Source organism: Sphaeramia orbicularis, chromosome 13 (assembly GCF_902148855.1).
Source record: "Sphaeramia orbicularis chromosome 13, fSphaOr1.1, whole genome shotgun sequence".
Taxonomy (NCBI): domain Eukaryota; kingdom Metazoa; phylum Chordata; class Actinopteri; order Kurtiformes; family Apogonidae; genus Sphaeramia; species Sphaeramia orbicularis.
In genome coordinates, this window is record NC_043969.1 from 37,363,270 (window position 1) to 37,383,292 (window position 20,023).

General features: G+C 36.4%; 1 protein-coding gene across 1 annotated transcript in view; it reads right to left on the reverse strand.

Moving 5' to 3' along the window:
- Positions 1–20,023, reverse strand: part of cog6 (component of oligomeric golgi complex 6) — a 49,765-nt gene that overhangs the window by 1,317 nt on the left and 28,425 nt on the right. Inside the window, exons 10-18 of the mRNA XM_030151973.1 lie at positions 18,661–18,752; positions 16,551–16,615; positions 16,375–16,466; positions 16,039–16,156; positions 15,038–15,169; positions 13,568–13,735; positions 11,934–12,041; positions 9,218–9,271; positions 4,504–4,583 (exon numbers count right to left, since the gene is read on the reverse strand). Of these exons, the coding sequence (XP_030007833.1) occupies positions 4,504–4,583; positions 9,218–9,271; positions 11,934–12,041; positions 13,568–13,735; positions 15,038–15,169; positions 16,039–16,156; positions 16,375–16,466; positions 16,551–16,615; positions 18,661–18,752 (909 nt within the window). The remainder of the gene's footprint in view (positions 1–4,503; positions 4,584–9,217; positions 9,272–11,933; positions 12,042–13,567; positions 13,736–15,037; positions 15,170–16,038; positions 16,157–16,374; positions 16,467–16,550; positions 16,616–18,660; positions 18,753–20,023) is intronic.

Consider the following 20,023-nt stretch of genomic DNA (forward strand, 5'->3'; position numbering starts at 1 on the left):
ACTTTTTATTCTCAAATAAGGGAACTTTTCATCCCTGGGTTTACATTGTAGAAAACATACACAATTTTTGAAAAAAATACTGATCAGTCTCCATGACATGTGTTTTCAGGTTAAAAAACGCAATTCTACTCAGGTTAAGTAGCTTCAACTGATATTATTAGGATTATTATAATCATCTAAAGATGTCCAAATTAACACATTAATGCAGATTAATCAATCATCATGATTACTCTGATTAACAATGTTATTGCAAAATGTTATTGCAATTAACCCATCTGCAGCACAGAATGACTTTGAACACCTGCCAACGCATTTGGGGCAGTTTGTCCAAGTAGAGTTAGCAATGTGCATGAACAAATGGGCAGTTGATGTAGTAGTGACAGGCAGCAGAACCAACCCATAAAGATGGAAGACACTAAACAGCACGTTGGCCCTCTGGATGGAAATATGAGGACAAAAAACCCAAGACGGAACAGTTGGTTCAATTTGTTTTGTTGAAACTGTTGAAAGTGTTCAATAAAACACATTAAGTGTATATATATTTCCTTCTTTCTTGAGTCTGTTTGCTCATGCAAAATGAAACATAATTAATATCAATTAAAACTTAATGATATTTAATTGTGATTAATCAAAATTAATCTCCAGCAACCTTGTGATTAATCTGATTAAAAATGTTAATTGTTTGACAGTGCTACTATTATCACTGATGGTAAATGCAGCCCATATATTGTATGGTCTACATGACATTACAGTTCCGATTAGTGTTAGCGAATTTCCTTGTTAATGTGAAAATAAATAAATCACAAAAATAGTTTTTTGTCCAACACAAAATGAACATTACAGTAAATGGGAGTTATGTCAATTTCTATAGTTGTCATTGTGTCAATAAATGGTTATAATTATCATATAATATTTGTTTATAATAAATATAAATAGCTTTTAATGCATTTAAATGCATTTTAATTAAATACATTTCCTAATGACAGTATTTGTTTTCTATCTTAATACACTTTAGAGTATTTGTACACATAAGTAATCAGTTTCAGTATTTTGATTCATGTATCCATGAATATTTCAGAAAAAAAAAAAAAAAAAAAAAACTTGTGAAAGATGTCACCTGGAGACCAACTATGACCATCAGATCAGTTCATTTTTTATGCTCTCCACATTGATTTTATATTCATTTCTTTACACTGTATTTTATTTTAACAGCACTTATCTACTATTGAAAACAGAATGATATACTACTGATAATCTTTCCATAGATGGACTGATTCTCCTCATTGCAACTACAATGAATGCCCACTTGAGTGTAAATAACAGTTTACTCCATGCGCTTATGATGATTTCTTCCATTTCTGCAGAAAATAACCTTTCGATATATCATCCTACACTTGGCAAAGTCACGAGGCTCATCTCTAACGTACTTTGACTTAATAACTTCCCTCGCCAACATTAAATTGTTCAAATGCCAACAATTTGAAATAAATTTGTTGCTCAAAATGGTCTGAATGCCACATCTAAGCCTTATAACGGGAGGGAAAAAACAATTTCATACCCCCTCATCATGTTTCTAATAATCTTTTAATGCAAAAGGGGCAAAAAAAAAAATCACATGCAATATGTGTCTTATTCTGTGTCTTTATATTTATCCACTGGTTAGTGTGAGTAACATTAAGGCGAGTATTTCACGCAAGTGATGAATGACATCTGTTTGAATACAGACAATGGAAACATGTCAGTGTTAGTTCTACTGGACCTCAGTGCTGCGTTTGATACAGTCGATCACATATTACTTAAATGACTGGAGAACTGAGTAGGTCTGTCTGGCCCTGTGCTAAACTGGTTCAAGACATACTAAGAGAACAGGAAGTACTTTGTGTCATTAGGTAATTTTACATCTGAGCAGACAAGAATTACATGTGGGATTCCCCAAGGCTCTATCCTTGGGCCTCTTCTGTTTAACATCCACATGCTCCCACTGGCGCAAGTTATAAAGAACAACAATATTAGTTACCATAGCTATGCAGATGACACACATCTATATCACAATGTCACCTGGAGACCAAGGCCCTGTACAGGCTCTGGGTAAATGCATTGAGGAGATTAATGACTGGATGTGCCACAACTTTCTTCAGCTGAACAAAAACAAAACTGAGGTAACTGTCTTTGGAGCCAAAGAGAAACGACTGCAGGTCACCACAGATCTTCAGTCTATAGACCTAAAAACCGCCAACCAGGCCAGAAATCTGGGTGTAGTGATGGACTCAGACCTAAATTTTGAAAAAACACATCAAAGCAGTCACAAAATCAGCCAACTATCACCTTAAGAACATCTCAAGGATAAAAGATCTTATGTCTCAGCAGGACCTGGAAAAACTAGTCCATGTATTCATCTTCAGTCGGCTTGATTACTGCAACAGTGTCTTCACAGGTCTACCTAAAAAATCCATTAGACAACTGCAGCTCATTCAGAACACTGCTGCTAGAGTCCTCACTAAGACCAGAAAAGTGGACCACATTAGTCCAACTCTGAGGTCCTTACACTGGCTGCCTGTCCGTCAGAGGATAGACTTTAAAGTTCTGTTGCCGGTCTATAAAGCTCTGAATGGTTTAGGATCAAAATACATCAGTGACCTCCTGACCTAGTATGAACCCACCAGACCCCTCAGGTCATCTGGATCCGGTCTGTTGTCAGTTCCCAGAGTCAGAACCAGACACAGAGAAGCTGCGTTCAGTTTCTCCCAGAAAACCTCAGATCAGCTGAAACACTCAGTTTATTTAAATCCAGGTTAAAGACCCACCTGTGTTTTTATTCTTTTAAGCTTAAAGGTTTTATCTATTTTATCTGTTTTATCTATTTACCTAATTTTGTTTTGATTTGTTTGTTTTTCTTACACCTATACTTTTTATTGCTTCTGCTGTAATGATTTTAGTGTTTTATGTAAAGCATTTTGAATTGTCTTGTACATGAAATGTGCTGGATAAATAAACCTGCCTTGCCTTGCCATTGAGAAGAACTTGGAGGATTCAACAGTCTGACTGAAGATCCCAGTGAGACGACTCGAGGACACAGAGGGAGCGCCTCGCTTGTATCCCACTCAGACCCTTGAGATCCATATATTTAATTGGTCCACAGAGAACAGAGCCATAGTGCTGTGTATCACACCCTACTCTTCACCAAACGCACCAAATGAAATGTGAAAGGAAGGGGAGTCTAAAAGTACATTCCCATTATTTGTGTGTTTTCAGAGTGGCGGTGGGTGTTTTGGTGCATTTGTACGAGTGGCATAGGAGCAGATATGAGGGACTGTATGTGTGCGTGCGAGAGAAAACGGCAGTGAGGAAGATAAAGAGGAGGAATGATTTCAGGGAACGAGTGTGTCTGAGAAATGGACCAGAAGCTAATTAATGGCGTCCTGCACATCAGTCCTCCCGTGTCCATTAATAGAGAACATTAACCTGATGTACAGAGTGCTCCTCAAGCCTGCTGCACTTCCCAGTAAACGTGACTCACAGAAAAAGCTATCCAATGTAGCAGCTGGATTGAGCTAAAAGCATGTGCGTTTTCTGATCAGTAAGACAAATACAGGCCGTTCTGGTGACTGCTCTCTGAATGAATGTGTCGTTGGCTCCGGCAATTTAGCGTCCAAACTCCCTGCGCAATTAGTCGAGTGTTTTGTTTGGTGTACAGTACTGATTGTTTTACATTTGGAAGATAATGAATGTTGAACAGCTGCTATTTTTAGTCAATACATATGCTCTTTGCTCTATTGCGTGGGTGTCAAACATACAGCCTGCGGGACAAAACTGTCCCGCCAAACAGTCAAGTCCGGCCCATGGGATGAATTTATGAAATGCAAAAATTTATACTTATGCCCCTTTTCCACTGCATGGTACCAGCTCGACTTGACTCAACTCTACATGGTTTGGTATAGTGCGTCGCTTTTCCACTGCAACTGGTATCACCTTGGCGCAAATGAGATGGGTGTTTACATTTGCAAACTATCCTTTCACAAAAAATGTGAATAACCTGAACAAACTGAAATTTGTGCAAGTGCAATTTGAATGTTAATAAATATTTTGTGCTTTTGTAGATCCATTGTGCTCTATAAATTGTAATGCTCATGTGCAAATGATAAGCTGAGGCACAATATTGTTAAAATTGCACTTATTTTTTTTTTTTAAATAATAATAGTTTGTTCATGGTTCATATTATTCACATTTTTTTAAAGGATAGCTTGTAGATGCATTTTCATGGCATAATTTTCCTTTTTTTTTTTTACTCAAAAACATAGTGAAAAGTTAGGATTCATCATTATTTTTATAGTATGTTATTATTTTACTAGTCCATCCCACTTCAGATTATACTGGGCTGAATGTGGCCCCTGTTTGACACCCCAGGCCTATTTCATGTGAAAAATATGCAACTTAGAGCCTGCATCTATGCTATGTTTTCTTACAACGGTGAGACCTAATATCTGATTATGGACAGGAACTTACTTGATGGCTGCACTGAGCAGGAAGTTCAGCTGCGGCATCACGAGAGTGTCAGGTGATGATAAGTACCTATCAAACTGGACCTGTTTGTGTAGGAGAGATAACAGCAGGAGATGAGTCAAAGATTTCAGCTTTGTTTTAAATTTCTTTTAAGAGAAAGTGCGTCATTTCCAGACAAATAAAACAATCCCTACCCATCTGAATCTGCTCTTACCTGGCTGTGCTGAATGACGACTCCCATGTGATCGTAAACTAGAGGCACGTGGCCTGTTGTGGTTTTAGCACAGGTCACTGATTCCTGAACTTTATCAATCAATTTAAAGTGTCCCATCTTTATGGAAATCTTCTGTGAGGTGCTGCTGTTGCTGAACGTTCACATTTTTACCGAGTCTTCCACTGCAAAAACACTCTTTTTTGCATTTTTTGCGGTTTTGCATTTATTTTTATATAATTTCCATCATATTTCTTTGGTGTTTTATTCTTCTTGCATCTGTTTCATGAGTTTCACCTTGTTGTGTCTCTTATGCTGTTTTTGTCTTGTTACCTTTTTCATGTTATTTTTGTCTTCATGCATCTTTTATGTCAGTTTTGGCTTTTTTGTTTTATGTGGACAAAAGCTTTGGGACACATTAAATTCAGGCTGGAATACAGAATGATAATCACAAATATCATGATATAATTTATATTGCAATAAACATTTTTAGTTCATCTTTAGGGTTAATTTGGATTACACTGTCACCTAAAGTGCTTACAAAATGCTTCAGAGTTTGATGGAGATTGATTTTTTAAAAATCTTTATAAGGGCTAGAAATGTTCTACCTCTAAATTAAGGGGCATGTTCTGATCCTAAATAACTCTTTTAAAAACCACAAGTAACCGTCTGGTTTCTGCAAGTCTCACTCAGAAAACCTGCATTTAAACTAAAGTAAAATACTGACTTGACATTTATCATGATAATTACTGACAAAGGACATGAACATTTTATCATGACAATCTTTCAAATCAGCAGTAATGGGAATTCCTGTATGCTGCCGGTGAGATGTGTCCTGATATTTTTGTCCATATTACGTACATTTTTACATCTACAGCCTGACCTCCGCATTTCACCATATCTACAAACTATTCCTCTATTTTAACAAGGAAACTGAATTCAAATATCAAATTACTGTTGAATTTTTGATCCGATAATTCCAACTCCATGACCCAGTTCCTCCTTAATACAGTATAAGGGCAGGGGGGTACATCACAAACCAGGATTAAGAGAGAAAAGAGAAAAACAAACAAACAAACAAAATAAAACAAAAAAAAAAAACAGGATTAAGGGGGTAGTCGGGCTGGGCGATATGGCCTAAAAATAAAAAAATCTGTTTCTTTAAAGAAAAACTATTTTCGATTTGATTTTCAATCCCCTACTTAAAAGAACATAAGTGCAGACTGCAAATATATTGAAAAAACATTAACTATATTGTTTTCAGTTTAAGTACATTGAGACAGACCTTAAAAAAAAAAGCAAAGGCAGTCATTGGTTTCAACAAAGTGACCCCATGCACTCTCATATTTTGTAGCGAGGATTTGCCTGTTCCGTATCTGATGCCGCAAATCCAAACCAGTTCCAAACAACTGAAGTCGTAGAACTGTTCTTGGGAGTAAGCTGCTCTCTACCGCTGACTGTCTCTGCCATGTTGTGGACATCGAATTTAATACTTTTTAATGCCATTTAAGGCCTTAATTTCCACAAAATCTATTTAATGACCTTTAATGCTTTTTAATGACCCACATAAACCCTGTTAAACCACTTTTTTTCAACTGTCCTTTTTCCACTAATTTCTTGAAGCCCCTCAGTTTGTGTGCTGCATGTAAACCTTATACTTGCAGGGAAAGCCCTTATATATTATATAATCCTGAAACTGGTTAAAGCACTAAAGCCTTGGACTCGTTGACCTTAAAAGATTTAAGAGTAAGCCTTCTTAACTATTTGAGTCTGTTTTCATTTGTTCTTTACTTTAAGTGTTTTTTTTTTTTTTTTGCAGTCAGAGCTACTTGTTCCTTTCTGATGTGATAACTTTAAGAATATTACCTTGCACTTCGACACAGTGGGTAGTTTGTTACCAACTCTCCTTCTTTGGCTGCAGCAGCTGTGATGCTTTTAGCCTGAATATTCCTAACATGTGTTTAGATAGCTTCTGTTTCTTGTGAGAAACATGCACCCACAACTACAATTGGAAGACTAGGTTTGTTGAGCCAGGGAACAAGTTACGGAAATATTGGAAATTTAGTAATGGCAGAACATTTGTGTTGCTCCAAATCCTGCTTGCACAGGAGAAGACACAGTCACTAGTATTAAAATAAAATGATTTGACAGGAAAATGAAAAAGAAAAAAAAAAAAGGAAAAAATGGGATGTTAATGGTAATCAAAGAAATCCTTAAACCTGTATAATCTTATGAAGGTTGGACAAAATAATGGAAACACCTTCACCTCAAGATGATAATGCCCCAATCCATACAGCTAGAATTGTTCAAGAATGGCATGAGGAACATTCTAATGAAGTTGAGCATCTCGTATGGCCGGCACAGTCCCCAGACCTCAACATTTATGGTCAACAGCATTTATGGTCAGTTTTAGAGATTCAAGTAAGACGTTGATTCCCACCGCCATCGTCTCTAAAAGAGTTGGAGGGTATTCTAACTGAAGAATGGCTTAAAATTCCTTTGGAAACAATTCACAAGTTGTATGACTCAATACCTCGGAGAATTGAGGCTGTAATTGCCGCAAAAGGCGGACTTACACCATATTAAATTATATTTTGTTGATTTTTTGAGGTGTTTCCATTATTTTGTCCAACCCCTGTACTTATTTAGGCTTATTTTAACTTTTTTGCCTAATTTGTCCTGAACCTTTCTGTATTTTATTTGTCTAAAGGTTGAACCTAGATGCTCTAACTGTTGTGGTCTGTTTTTTGTTTATTTTATTTGTTCTGTATACTGTAAACTTTGTATATAAAAATAAAGTATTGGAAAAAAAAAGAAAAAAAAACAAAACAAAAACACGCTGACTACAATAATTAGACATGACTGGAGGACAGGAGGAAGGGAAGGTCTCACAAGCAATATTAAGAATTAAAGACATAATGTGAGAGCAGGTACTGACAGGCATCCAATCAGACGCTCTAGTGGATGATGATGCCCCCCCACATACATGCACGCACACGCATGCACACACACACACAATATTATCCAAGGGTTTTCAGTCTTTAATTGGGATCAGCTGATCAATGGATTTAATAATCCAATCATCATAATTACTCTGAAACCTAGAATAACCTAAATTTGATTAGGTATATGATATTCATGTGTTCCTCAAGTTTACAACTTTTCCTCGCTTCAGACCAGGAATATGTGGCCTGTGTGAACAACACTGGTTTTGTCCTCGTTAATAATACTCTTGTATAGGTCTCTATTACCTAAAGTAATACATTATATGGACAAAAGTATTGGGACACATTGGATTCAGGTGTTTGTTTTCTAACAGGGGTCTGGGATACAAAAACAATGACGCTGATGTTTATAAACTACATGGACGAAAGTATTGGGACACATCATGCCTACAGCTTGTAAGATATCCTATTCATGCAGATTTGACGTATAAACATTAATATTTCCCTCAAACTTAATGGGAGATTTTTCTTTCTAAGTGAGATGTGAAGAAAGTAGCAAGGTTATAATAGTTTTTCATTTTTCATTATAGTTTACTTTTATTTAGTTTTGACTTTTTTTCTCTAATTCAGTTCGTTTTAATTAGTTGTTAGAGCAGGTTAGCTAGTTTTTATTAGTTTTCGTTATTTTCTAAATGCTTAGTTTTAGTATTAATTTTAGTTTTGTCGTATCTTTTCTCTTCTTCTCCGACTTATTTAAATAAATCCCAGACAGGACTCTGCTGCTTTCTCCCAACTTTAGTCTCCATGTTTCCAGGTAGAGTGGGGACCAAAAGACGACTGTAAACGACAAGTGACGGACCGTGAAGTACCGTATGGTGCCGCTAGCTACAATTGCTAGAGTGAAATAAATCGCTTTCATATCAATCCAACGTTGACAAAGATGAAAACGAAGGGAATTCTATCCATAATTTTTATATGTTTTAGTTAGTTTTGTAAGCACACAATACAGTTTCAGTTAGTTATCATTTTTTCTCTTAATTACAGTTTTTATTTATTTCAGTTAAAGAAAATGCTTTTTCAATTTTTCGTCATTTTGTTAGTTTTCGTTAACGATAATAACCTTGGAAAGTAGCTGGTTAATTGTGGTAAAAAATTATTATTAACAGTCAGAGCATGAAAAATACTTAAGAAATTTAGAGGTAGAACATTTAAAATCATAGTCTGGATAAAAAACAAACAAAAAAACTAAATAAATGTTGAGGAAAATGAAGTAAAAACCATGTCTGAGGCATTTTGGAATCAAAGATAATTTAAACAGAACTAACCAATGCAATGGTATTTATCATAATAGAAAACTATATAAAGAGAATTCTCTTTATTGTTTTGTATCCCAGACACCTGTTGGAAAAGAAACACCTGAATTCAATGTGTCCCAATACTTTTGTCCATATAGTGGATATTACAGAAAACTCCAACAATCAGTGTGCACCAACAAAATAACACCAAAATTGTGAGCATGAACCAAAATTAGAGGAAATTGCTCTGCATGAGTGTAACTCACCATGGCTGCTTTCACAGAAGAGCTGTCCATGCTGGGCAGGAGGGACAGAGGGCCCTAAGACAGAAAAACCAATGCGTCACATTCGGACACAAGGTCACACGATGACAACGCAACACTGCCCAGGCTGTTTCAACAATGCAATGTCAAGTCTGACCACCTAACAAATGTCAGGTGGCTCATGCCCTTAATTCACTTAGCTCTGTATGCAATGCTGAGGAGTTTCCTCCCTGTTCTCCCTAAACTGACCTTACCGTGACTAAAAATGGAAGGTATGAGTGGATAAATGATGGAACCTTTGGCTATTTCTATGTTACTTAAGGATCCCCTGTTTTTATTGTTTTCTTCTTTTCCATTAGTTAAAAATAAAACTACAGATTACTTCACTAGACTCTAGAAGAGAGAGTAACAATCACAAAAAGCTCTCAACATTCAACATTTAGTCCAGATCAGTAGTGAGATTAGTTCTACAAAATAAATTAAGAACAGAAATAACTCAGAAATCACTTTACTTCTGATTTTTTTTATACTATGAGGGTAGGCATCACTAGTATTATTGGGTAATTATATTGGTCAATAATAATTGAGGGACTTTTGAAGTCAATGGGATACTTCTTGCATACATCTTTATTAAAAGTAAAAAAAAAACATGAATTTTTTTTATGTTCATTATGATCATGCCTTTAAAAATTCCATAATGATTTAATTACGGAAAAAATCAGTCATTAATAAATTTTTAATGAATGACTAGATATATTAAAATGTCGACTAAATAACCATCTGAATTTAATAACAATCACCTTCTAACGAGCTAAACAATAATAAAATAAGCTTATTCAAAAACTGTTTTGATTGTGTTCTTTTTATTAAGTTGAGATAATCATGATAGATATTTCTTTTTTGGCAATATATCAAATTTTATATGGAAAATAACAAATTGTATCTGTGTCCAAGAAATCATTTTCAACTAAGTTATCCATTACAAAAACACCTCTGAAGGAAGTGTGTTAATTCCGGATCACATGATCTGCTCCGCATGATGTCATTTCCTCCTGAAGAAAACTCCTTTCTTAGTTGTTTAATATAAAGTAGTGAGTCAAATGTGTATTTATCGCACTCTTATGTCAACAGTGTTACGACAATATCTTTATAAATAACTTTCAATTTCAATTTGACTCAATTGTATATATGATATTTAGAAGACTCTTTCTGTAAAAATGCCATGTTATGTTAATGTTGATTTTAGGCTTGAAAACAGCAAAAATGTCAACTATACCTGTCAACTATGCTACCCTGTAAAGGTAACTCAAAAAGTCCCTCAATATATTTATATATAGACCCATATAACATATTGTGATACCCCCTGTTGTCCTGCCTGCGGGGTGGACCTGTTAATCTAGGTCACTATACACTTGTATTTACCTTTATCTTAATAACTTTATCATTGTTATGATACTTATCATCTTATTGCTCTGCTGATATTGTGGATTGACTGTAACAACTTTTTTCTTTCGTGTGGACACTATGATGAAGAGTTATTCCTAATGAGGATCCTAAATAACAAATAAGGAATTAGAAAAACTATATATATATATATATATATATATATAAGCAAATTCCAATGAAAAAGCTTAATTATAAATCCTTTCTACTGAAGTGAATTTGCACTTTAACTTTTATTATGTTATTGAACAGGAGAAAATGTCTCCATCCCGAAATCGACGCTAACGAGACAAAAACTGCAGAAAACTGGGTACTGTGAACACAACAGTAAGTACCTTTAAGGCAATTAGCCGACACTGATTATCCACAATGGCTACATTTCGTCAGGCTTAAATGCCTAAATTGCCAACATTAAAAGCAGCGAATAGTAGGTAGTACAAGGGTCAAAGCACCGGTGCAGTACTTAGAGTGATTTTATGGGGACGTGGGCGCATTAACAAACATACTATGAGTCTACAAACTCATCTGATGGCTGCCTGTTCATAAAACAGCTGAGTTTTAGCGGCTGTTCTTCCCTCTCTGGTTTGTTCATTGTATGTGTGCATGACAGAGAAACGTAGTCATAACATGTTAATCTGACACTGAGGCTAAAACCTTCAAACAAACCAGTCTAAAATAAATCTCGTGTTGACATTTCCCTGTGATGCCAGTGGTTAAGACAGCCAAACTTAATTGTCTCAAATTGGAATCCCCGACACAGGCCACCCAAAGAGAGAGGAGTTTGCTTAAAGAAATGACAGTTTTTGATTGAGCTCTGCGTTGAGCTACAGCAGCGGGAGGGTGTGGTGTGTCCTGACATGACCTGAGGTTTCAAGACTCGCATGCTAAACCACAACTATTGGTCTCAGTCAGCCCAGCGGCGAATGTGTGCTACAACAGAAGAGGAAGGCTCCGAGGCATCAGATCGCTCATCTGCATGGGGGCATTTCTGGAGAAGCCCATATATTTTAATACGACATAATATAATCTGCCTCCATCTGTTCTTTTCTCATTTGAAAATCTGATAGAAATGCTATTATACCTTAATAAAGACATTGTTCCTGCGGTAACCATGGTGATGGCTTTTGTAAAGACCACAGAGGTAGTACAATGATACTGTTAATGCCTGTATAATAGCAAAAGGCTAAAGAATACGGGAATGAAAAGAGGACCATTAGGGAGTCGAACAAGAGACGTGTGAGGAAAGTGCACATGAAATTGTGGTTAATTGTGAGACCTGCTCGGTGCTGTGCTGCTGCACGCAGCTATAGATGTAGCTCAGTCCGGCTCTGGTCAGCACGTAGGACGCCTGCTCGTTGATCAGCGTATCGAGATGAGCCTCGATCTAGAAAGTGCAGAAGAGAGAGGCTGAAAATCCGGTCAAAGCCAGCATTCTGATCCAATTGTATTCGTGGTTAATGGAGAATCACTGTGACACTTCCACTGGAGCTCTTGTGGTGCTCAATTACAAAAGATGAGCTAAAAATAGAGGGGATAGATGGCGCATTTGAGCATGAGCAACAATATGTGACGCACAGCTTTCTATGAAACAGAAAATTTAATCTTTTGAATAAAAGATGTAGGCATGGGTTTCTGTGAATGAGATCAGAATCATTAACTTTTCCAGGGCTGGGCAGCTACATGCACAGACAATGATCTGACACTAAGTTTAGCTTTCATCTTCTATGACAGGTATTTTAAGAACTCATTCATTCACTGATTCATTATCTGAGCCCATCTGACCCTCATGAGGGTTGCTGGAGCCTATCCTATTAAAAACTCAATTTGCCATTTTCTTCATATATATATTATATATTATTATTAGTCTTATTTTTGGATTTGTAAAGACTGATCAACTCCAAATGTATTAACATATCTAAAACATAAAAAAACAAGAATGATATTTACCACCAATTAGTTAGAAGAAGGACTTAAATCTTTTAGGCAGGTGAAAAAAATACCACAGTACAGATATACTCTGTTACAAACAAAAATCCATAATGTAAAAGGTTACTTGAGTTAAAGTAAAGAAATACTGTCAACAAAACATACATTAAAATATCACTAATGTATTAAATAATTACAGAACATTATATTATTATTTGTATCATCAATACACTTCATTTTGTATTTTGCAACCAATGCTGCAGTTCATAGATACAATACTCGTCAAAATCAACATTTTCATTTGCCTAAATGTGTCGCATCAAGAGCTCAGTTTTGTATTAGGGATAGAGGGTGTAAATTGTGGAGCCAATTTTCACATGTTCTTGGAAACAGCACATCACAGATATCCTTTAAGAAATATTTAAGGAAATCAATCATGATATCACATTGATATATCTATATATTTTTATATTGTCTTTTTTTATGAATTCTGAATGTGTATGGACTATGGAAGTCTCATAAGTTGTAAAATGTTTATGTATTTATAAGGTGGAGGCTTTAAAACAGCCATTTTAGGCTCTCTGCCTCTCCCTGCACCTTTACTGTTTTATTATGTCTTTGACCAATGTTATGTATGTGCAAAATAAATCAATAAATATACATGGATATTTTAAAATTGTGGTTTGTCAGTATGAAGCCAAGTGTAGATAGATGAATACTATTGTTTAGTTTAGCAGTAGAGTACTGCATTATATTATACACATAAGTAAAAAGTAACTATAGGTGTGAAATAAATGTAGTAAAGTTAAAAAAAAAAAAGCAATATCATTGTCTGAAAATATAATGAAGAATACGTTTATTGGAGCGTAAAATGTAAATATTAGGTCAAGTACAAGTATATCAAAATTGCACATAAGTAAAGAACTTAGTTACATCCTACTGGTGATTATTTATTATACACAAACAAGAGGAAACGTGACAAACCTGGAACTCGAGCATCTCAAGCCTCTTGTCAGTGAACTCAAACAGAGCCAGGGTGGTCTTCATAACGTACAGTGAGTTGACCATGTAGGTGGCCATGTCAGCAGTGCCTAGGTTACTGGCCGACACAGTGCACAGCTGTAGGAGTGGATCCAAGATGCAAGAAAGCACCTAGGAGAGCAGAGGGAGGAGATCACCATAACGGAATGTACAAAGCAGCATTAGGCCCAAACATCCACTGACAACTGAAATCATCTACTGATCTAAACTGTTTAATACCTGTTCATCCACTAATCCTACCAATATATGCAAATAATTAAGGTAAAATGTAGTTTGTCATCTTTTCATGGTCATCAGATATGACCCATTTGGACGTTCAGAGGTTCCATAGTTACCATGGAAACACCATCATCTTCTACAACATCAATTCGCCAGTAAAACCCATAGAGTCTGATAAATTATAGTGGATGGAGACACTTGTTTTTATGTTCGGTTATTGATATCTTCACTGAAAAAGTCACTTTTTCTTCAGTTTTCTCTGTTTTGATAAAACAACATTTGAATTTACCTTAAAAAAAAAAAAAAACCTCTGAGGTTTCATGAGCATCTAAATTAAGTATACGAAATTAAATCGAGGAAAACAGATGATTTACAGTGAAAAACGTCAAATACAGAGGATAATATTATAATAAATAAATTATGATAAATCACTTAAAGCAGTGTATGTCTTTCATCACAATTTTTTTTAATCAAATTTGTAAAACCCCAGTGGTATCGTAATTATCACTAATCCATTAGTTTTTCCGTGGTTACGCACCTGAATCACTTCCCTCTCGGTGAACAACTTCAAAGATGACTCCATCATCATCACAGTCCACTTGTTTATATAACAAACCAAAACGACACTCAGACCTTTTTGGAAATTTTAGCGCAAAATGCATTGTGGGAATGGTGACCAAGCGAAAGCGGTTTCTCACAGATTCGGCAAGAAAATGAGCCAGATCACTAGAACATAAAATTATACAGTCCACCAGGGTTGTTTCAAAGATTTTCGTCAGTGGAATGGAGGTAAAGGTGACATTTGGGTTCAGCACTCACTAACAGACAGCGAAATTGCTGTTGCATGGAATTCCCGTTCCAACAATGCACTTCACAACAAAATTTTAGAAAAGCCCCATGTGACGTTTTGGTTTGCTAGGTAAACAAGTGGACTGTGGGAGTCATCTTTGAAGTTTTTCAGGTGGGTAAGCATGGAAAGACTAATGGATTAGTGATAATTAGGATATCACTCAGGTTTTACAAACTTGAAAAAAAAAATTGTGATGAAAGTCATATGCTGCTTTAAGAAAGGTTAGACAGAGAAAAAAATTAATTTGGGAACCACCACAAAAGTAGCACTGGGTCTTTACGAGGAAAGTGATTTACGGTTCTCTCCTCTGTCCCTAACTCTATGTGATCTAAATAAGCTCCTACCTGAGCAAAGTCAGCCTGGCGTGCATCTAGAGGAACTACTGAGGAATCGTGGGAGGCCAGCACCTCCCGGAGGAGGGACAGCGTCTGAGTGAGGGAGGCTGTGGGTCCCAGGTCAGCAGGTGGCAGCTCCACCTGCACGGGGAGAATGAAAGGTAGAGCAGATGAAGCAAATAAGCAATACCAGAGGTTAGCTGTCAGAGGAATTCAACCATTATCCAAGCACTAACAAATGCCCCTAATGAGCATGATCGTCTGCATTTACTGCTCCCTCCTGCTACGCTGAGCAACTTGCCAACAGAGCTTTTATTAATGAAGACGGTTTTGATTTCATTGGCCTCAGGACACAACACAGAACAGACCCAAGCCACCTTTATCCACCTAATAGAGCAAATTATGAGAAGCCTGTGTTCCTGACATTAGCTGTAAAACCAGCAGTAAAACCCTGAGGACCTCCAATTTGATTAACATCGAGCTACAAGGATAATTCTTGTAACTGCTATTGATCAGGACACAGGCAGCATGTTGTGTGGAAGAGGTCCTGCTCGTGCTACGGTATATTTGGATGTCAATTTAAGTAAACACTTACAAGCAATTTTTAAGCTGCGGCAAGAAGGCCAAAGTGTTTACAAGCATGAGTGCTTCAGAAATAGCCTTGTTGTCTGACGGTTTAAACATAGGTCTGAAATACACAACGTGTGTCCGCAAGGTGCAAGACTGGACTTTTGTACTGTCATTTCTACCAAGAAAAACAGAAAACCATTCTGCACTTTAAAAAAAAGGACATTTTTATAAAAATTACTTCAACAAGATCCTAATTGGATATTTAGATTTTCTTACATAAAACTTCTTGCTTATATTGTAACTGAAGAATTATGTATTTTTATAAACTTAGTTTAGATCAGAAAGAGCATTTTATCAATTATAATAGAAAACCAAATAAGCACAAGAGAAAATAACACAGCTGATTTCCTCTTGTATACTTAATCTTCATTATACTCTACCTTGTCCATGAGTCTGCTTGCATGAAGGCTTAGGCTGTTAAAGAACATCTTTTTGCTGAGGATGTGCATTTCTTCAATTGTAATGAGCAGTGAGGCCACGCTGGTTCCAATGATAGAGCTGGAAAAAAGGCTTAGGTCAACTTGGGCTACATTTGCTGATTAATGACATTATCTGTCATGATTTGCTGTAATTTAGTCAATATAAAACAGAGCAAATGCATGGTCTCTTACCAACCAGCAAGGACAAAATGTACCAAATTTAAGTAACATTAAAAAAAAAAAAAGCAGCAAAGGCCAAAATGTCTTTAATCATTTAAGCACAAACAGTTCCTGTACCTGATGGTGTGATGGTAGAACTTTAACAGGTTAGACAGTTTGTAAAGCAGGACAGCACCGGGCTCGGCCACAATGACCTGCTCTATCCGAACCTGAAGGACAGAAAAAACGAAAACAGAGAGATTACGTGACTAGAAAGTGGCAGAAGACAGATAATTTAATGTTCGGATGCTCACTTTTAGAGGTCTGCAAACCCCCTCAGTTATGTGTCCGACCACCTCCTGCATGTTCTCTTCAACACCTAATGTCAGAAGAAGAAAACAAAGCTTTAGGGTACGAGGTCAGGAGGACTGCTTTTGTACATATGGGTCCGATCAAGCTGTTGCGCGTGGACACATTTCATGTTCAACAGCCTCCGTCATGTAAGCAGTGTAACTTATATGCATGTATTATACATATTTGAGTACGTATTTATAAGCACTTTAACATTATGTGTAACATAATTTGGGGAGGTAAAATTTTTAGGTGAAAAATGTCAAGTTACTGCTCGGTAACACGTAGGCTGGAAACAGACATCAATTTTTTAAGCTTTACACAAATGTTAAAAACATGCGGTTGTCGACAGAAACCAATATCAAGTACGACAAAACCTTTTAGATATTATGTTCAACTATGCTGAAAATATATTTTGGAGTAAAACATTGAAAAGTCTCTTTTACTGACATGAGAACGTGCCAACACGAGGACAGGCGGCCATAGTAACACATAGACGACTCTTTACCATTGTATGCATCACCCAAAATGTATCAAAAGATCAATACTTTCTGAGAGTTTCACTCAAATATCTGAATTATAAGTATATACCAGTTTTTTTCAACTGGTACATAAACAGATGGCCTGGTCCCAGTATAAAGATAGAGGGCCCAAATACTTACGGTACATTAATATTCCGTCTTGTTTTATCTCATTTGCTCCTTCTTTTTTACCTCCGCCAAGGAGGTTATGTTTTTGCCAGGGTTTGTTTGTTTGTCTGTTTGTCTGTCCGTTAGTGTGCAACATAACTCAAAAAGTTATGGACAGATTTGGATGAAATTTTCAGGGTTTGTTGGAAATGGGATAAGGAAGAAATGATTAAATTTTGGTGGTGATCGGGGGTGGGGGGGCCACTGATCAGCCTTGGCGGAGGTCTGCGCTCTCCGAGTGCTTCTAGTTTATGTGTTTGTTGATTGTTATGTTTTGTTTGACTGCTGTTGTTGTTTACTTTGTCCTATTGTTTACTTTATTTTGTATTCATTTGCGTTACCTTCAAGGATTTATGTGTGTATGCACTTATTTGTTTACTTTTCTAGTATGTCAATATGGGTGTGTATGCATGTGTATGTGAGGATGATGAGTGAGGTTAAATTACTCACAAAAGATCCAAAGGACTTGTTTTTTCATATATTCTGCTGATAGGAAGCTAAAGGATAGACTGCTGTTTGGAGAAGAGGTGGAATTAAATCAGTTATACTTCCTCCCACTCCTTTTTGAATGTGCAAATGAAGACATACTTTGATTTCATGTATATGTATAAGGCTTTTTTTCCCATGATGTCTTACTATGTTTTGTTTCTAAGGACTAAGTGAGATTACTTTGTTTTGTTGCATATTCAAAATAAACCAAACCAAACTTGAAAATCAAAATTTGATATTTTTGTGGTAACACGTGGACATGGCCTTTTAAGAAACTCACAAATGTTCAAAACTCATAAATATCAATAATATTCACAAAATAATACTTGAAACTTAACAATCATCTATATAATCAACAGACTGAATACATTTTTAAAAATTTTTTGGCATAATTTTTAGCGTCAAATTCGAGCTATGGCTATGGAGTAAAAAGTACAATAGATAAAATCGGTTGTAACTTTTTTTCTACAAGTGGTATTTTAAAAAGGATAACAGTTCCATAAAACAGGGATCTTTAGCTAAAAAATTTGCCCACTTGATAAATGTGTGTGCAAATGTACTTTTTCATGGTGATGTTTAATAATTCATGTTTTCATGTTGATGTTGATTAAATAAGTTTATACTTCTTCCTACTCCTTTTCGACCATGCAAAATTCAGACTTGCACATACTTGAAGATAGATTCTGTTCATTTAAATGTTATTTTGCTTTTTGTCTTATTTTGCTTTGTTTTATTTTGTTTCTTTGCATGTTCGAAATTAATAAATAAATAAATAAATAAATTTAAAAAAATGTTCGCTTTTGCTTGATCGGACCCATATGTTTACATAAAATGAAAAATGCATCAATATACATATTTCCAATCGGGTGAAGGACTCTGATGGCTGGGATCACACCTTGCAGAGTGACTTGTTTCAGTAGAGCTTCTAGATGTTCCTTCTCTGAGGCTGTAGCTTGATGCAGCCAGGCCAGCATGTCCCCAACATACCTCGAAAAAAAAAAAAAAAAAAAAAAAAAGAAAACGACAAAACAGTGTGTATTAAAGTCACCGTGGGGCCGACCCGAGGGCTAATCTTACCACAACAGAGCCATCGAAGGTTGGGTCATCGTGTTTCATTCCCCTCACACAAACACACTCAGAGCTTTTGGAGTTACATAACAGCGGAAAACAGTGAGGTTAAACCTGAATTATTGTGTGTGTGTTTGTGTGTGTGTATGTGTGAGGACACGGGGAGGTGAGAAAGAACCTGATGTTCTCAGAACTGCTGATGCCTTCTGTAAAATAGAGGTGATTTTGTGTTCCACACATGCTTGGTATTCTAAGAAAATCTTCTATCTGGCTCCTGGGCACAGAAGGAAGATGGTTCAGGATGTGGTACGAGTAACAAAGACGCACTGAGACGCCCCCTGACTGTCTGCTAATGTCTTGAGAATTACAGCCCTTGGGAGTAGGAAATGAAAGTGAATTGACGACATCAGTGCATCATTGGCGACATTTACAACCACGTAATAAATAATGTAATGCAGGATAGAACAGTCATTTAATCTCTTTTGTCTACCTACAGTATTACTTATAACATTTAAGAGTTAAACAAATCACTAGAATCAATATTAGAAGTGTGTTTGGCTGTTTCAGCTCACTCTGCCCCTTGTTGTGAGGTGACCTTGACTGGGTAGCTGCTGCTGAAACCTTTACCTATACGAAATCGGACTCCACTTGCAGTACATTTATATTAAAACCTGTTGCTTGCTACCATTATCAGCTGGTGTATTATAGCGGTAAATCTGACCAAACATTTAACTATTGACATTAGCCAGGAAGTATGTTTACACACAGGAGCTGTTTCAGTGTAGTCCTACTCAGGGAGATTTCTGCCCTGCATTGATATTAAAGGAGTGATATTTTGCTTTTTTTTAAAAAAATGCAATTATACATTGTAAAACATTTCCCCGTGGTCTACATAAACTGTAAATGCTCTGCTTGGGTCTGAATTCTTCATTAATTCAACTCCACAGGTCCATCTTCAACCCTATTTCTGAGTAATGACACAAGAAAAGTCATTTTGAGTGCTGGCCCTTTAAATGCAAATGAGCCACTTCAGGCCCCACCCCCTCCAAGTTGTTGACTGTGCTGTTCTGTCCTGTTCAACCAACAACTGAACACAGGTAAATGGCTCGAGGTTTGGACATATTTTCAGTTTTTACTACAACCGCTGCTGCTGATAAACAATTACGTCGTACTCGGAGAAATGTTCGTCG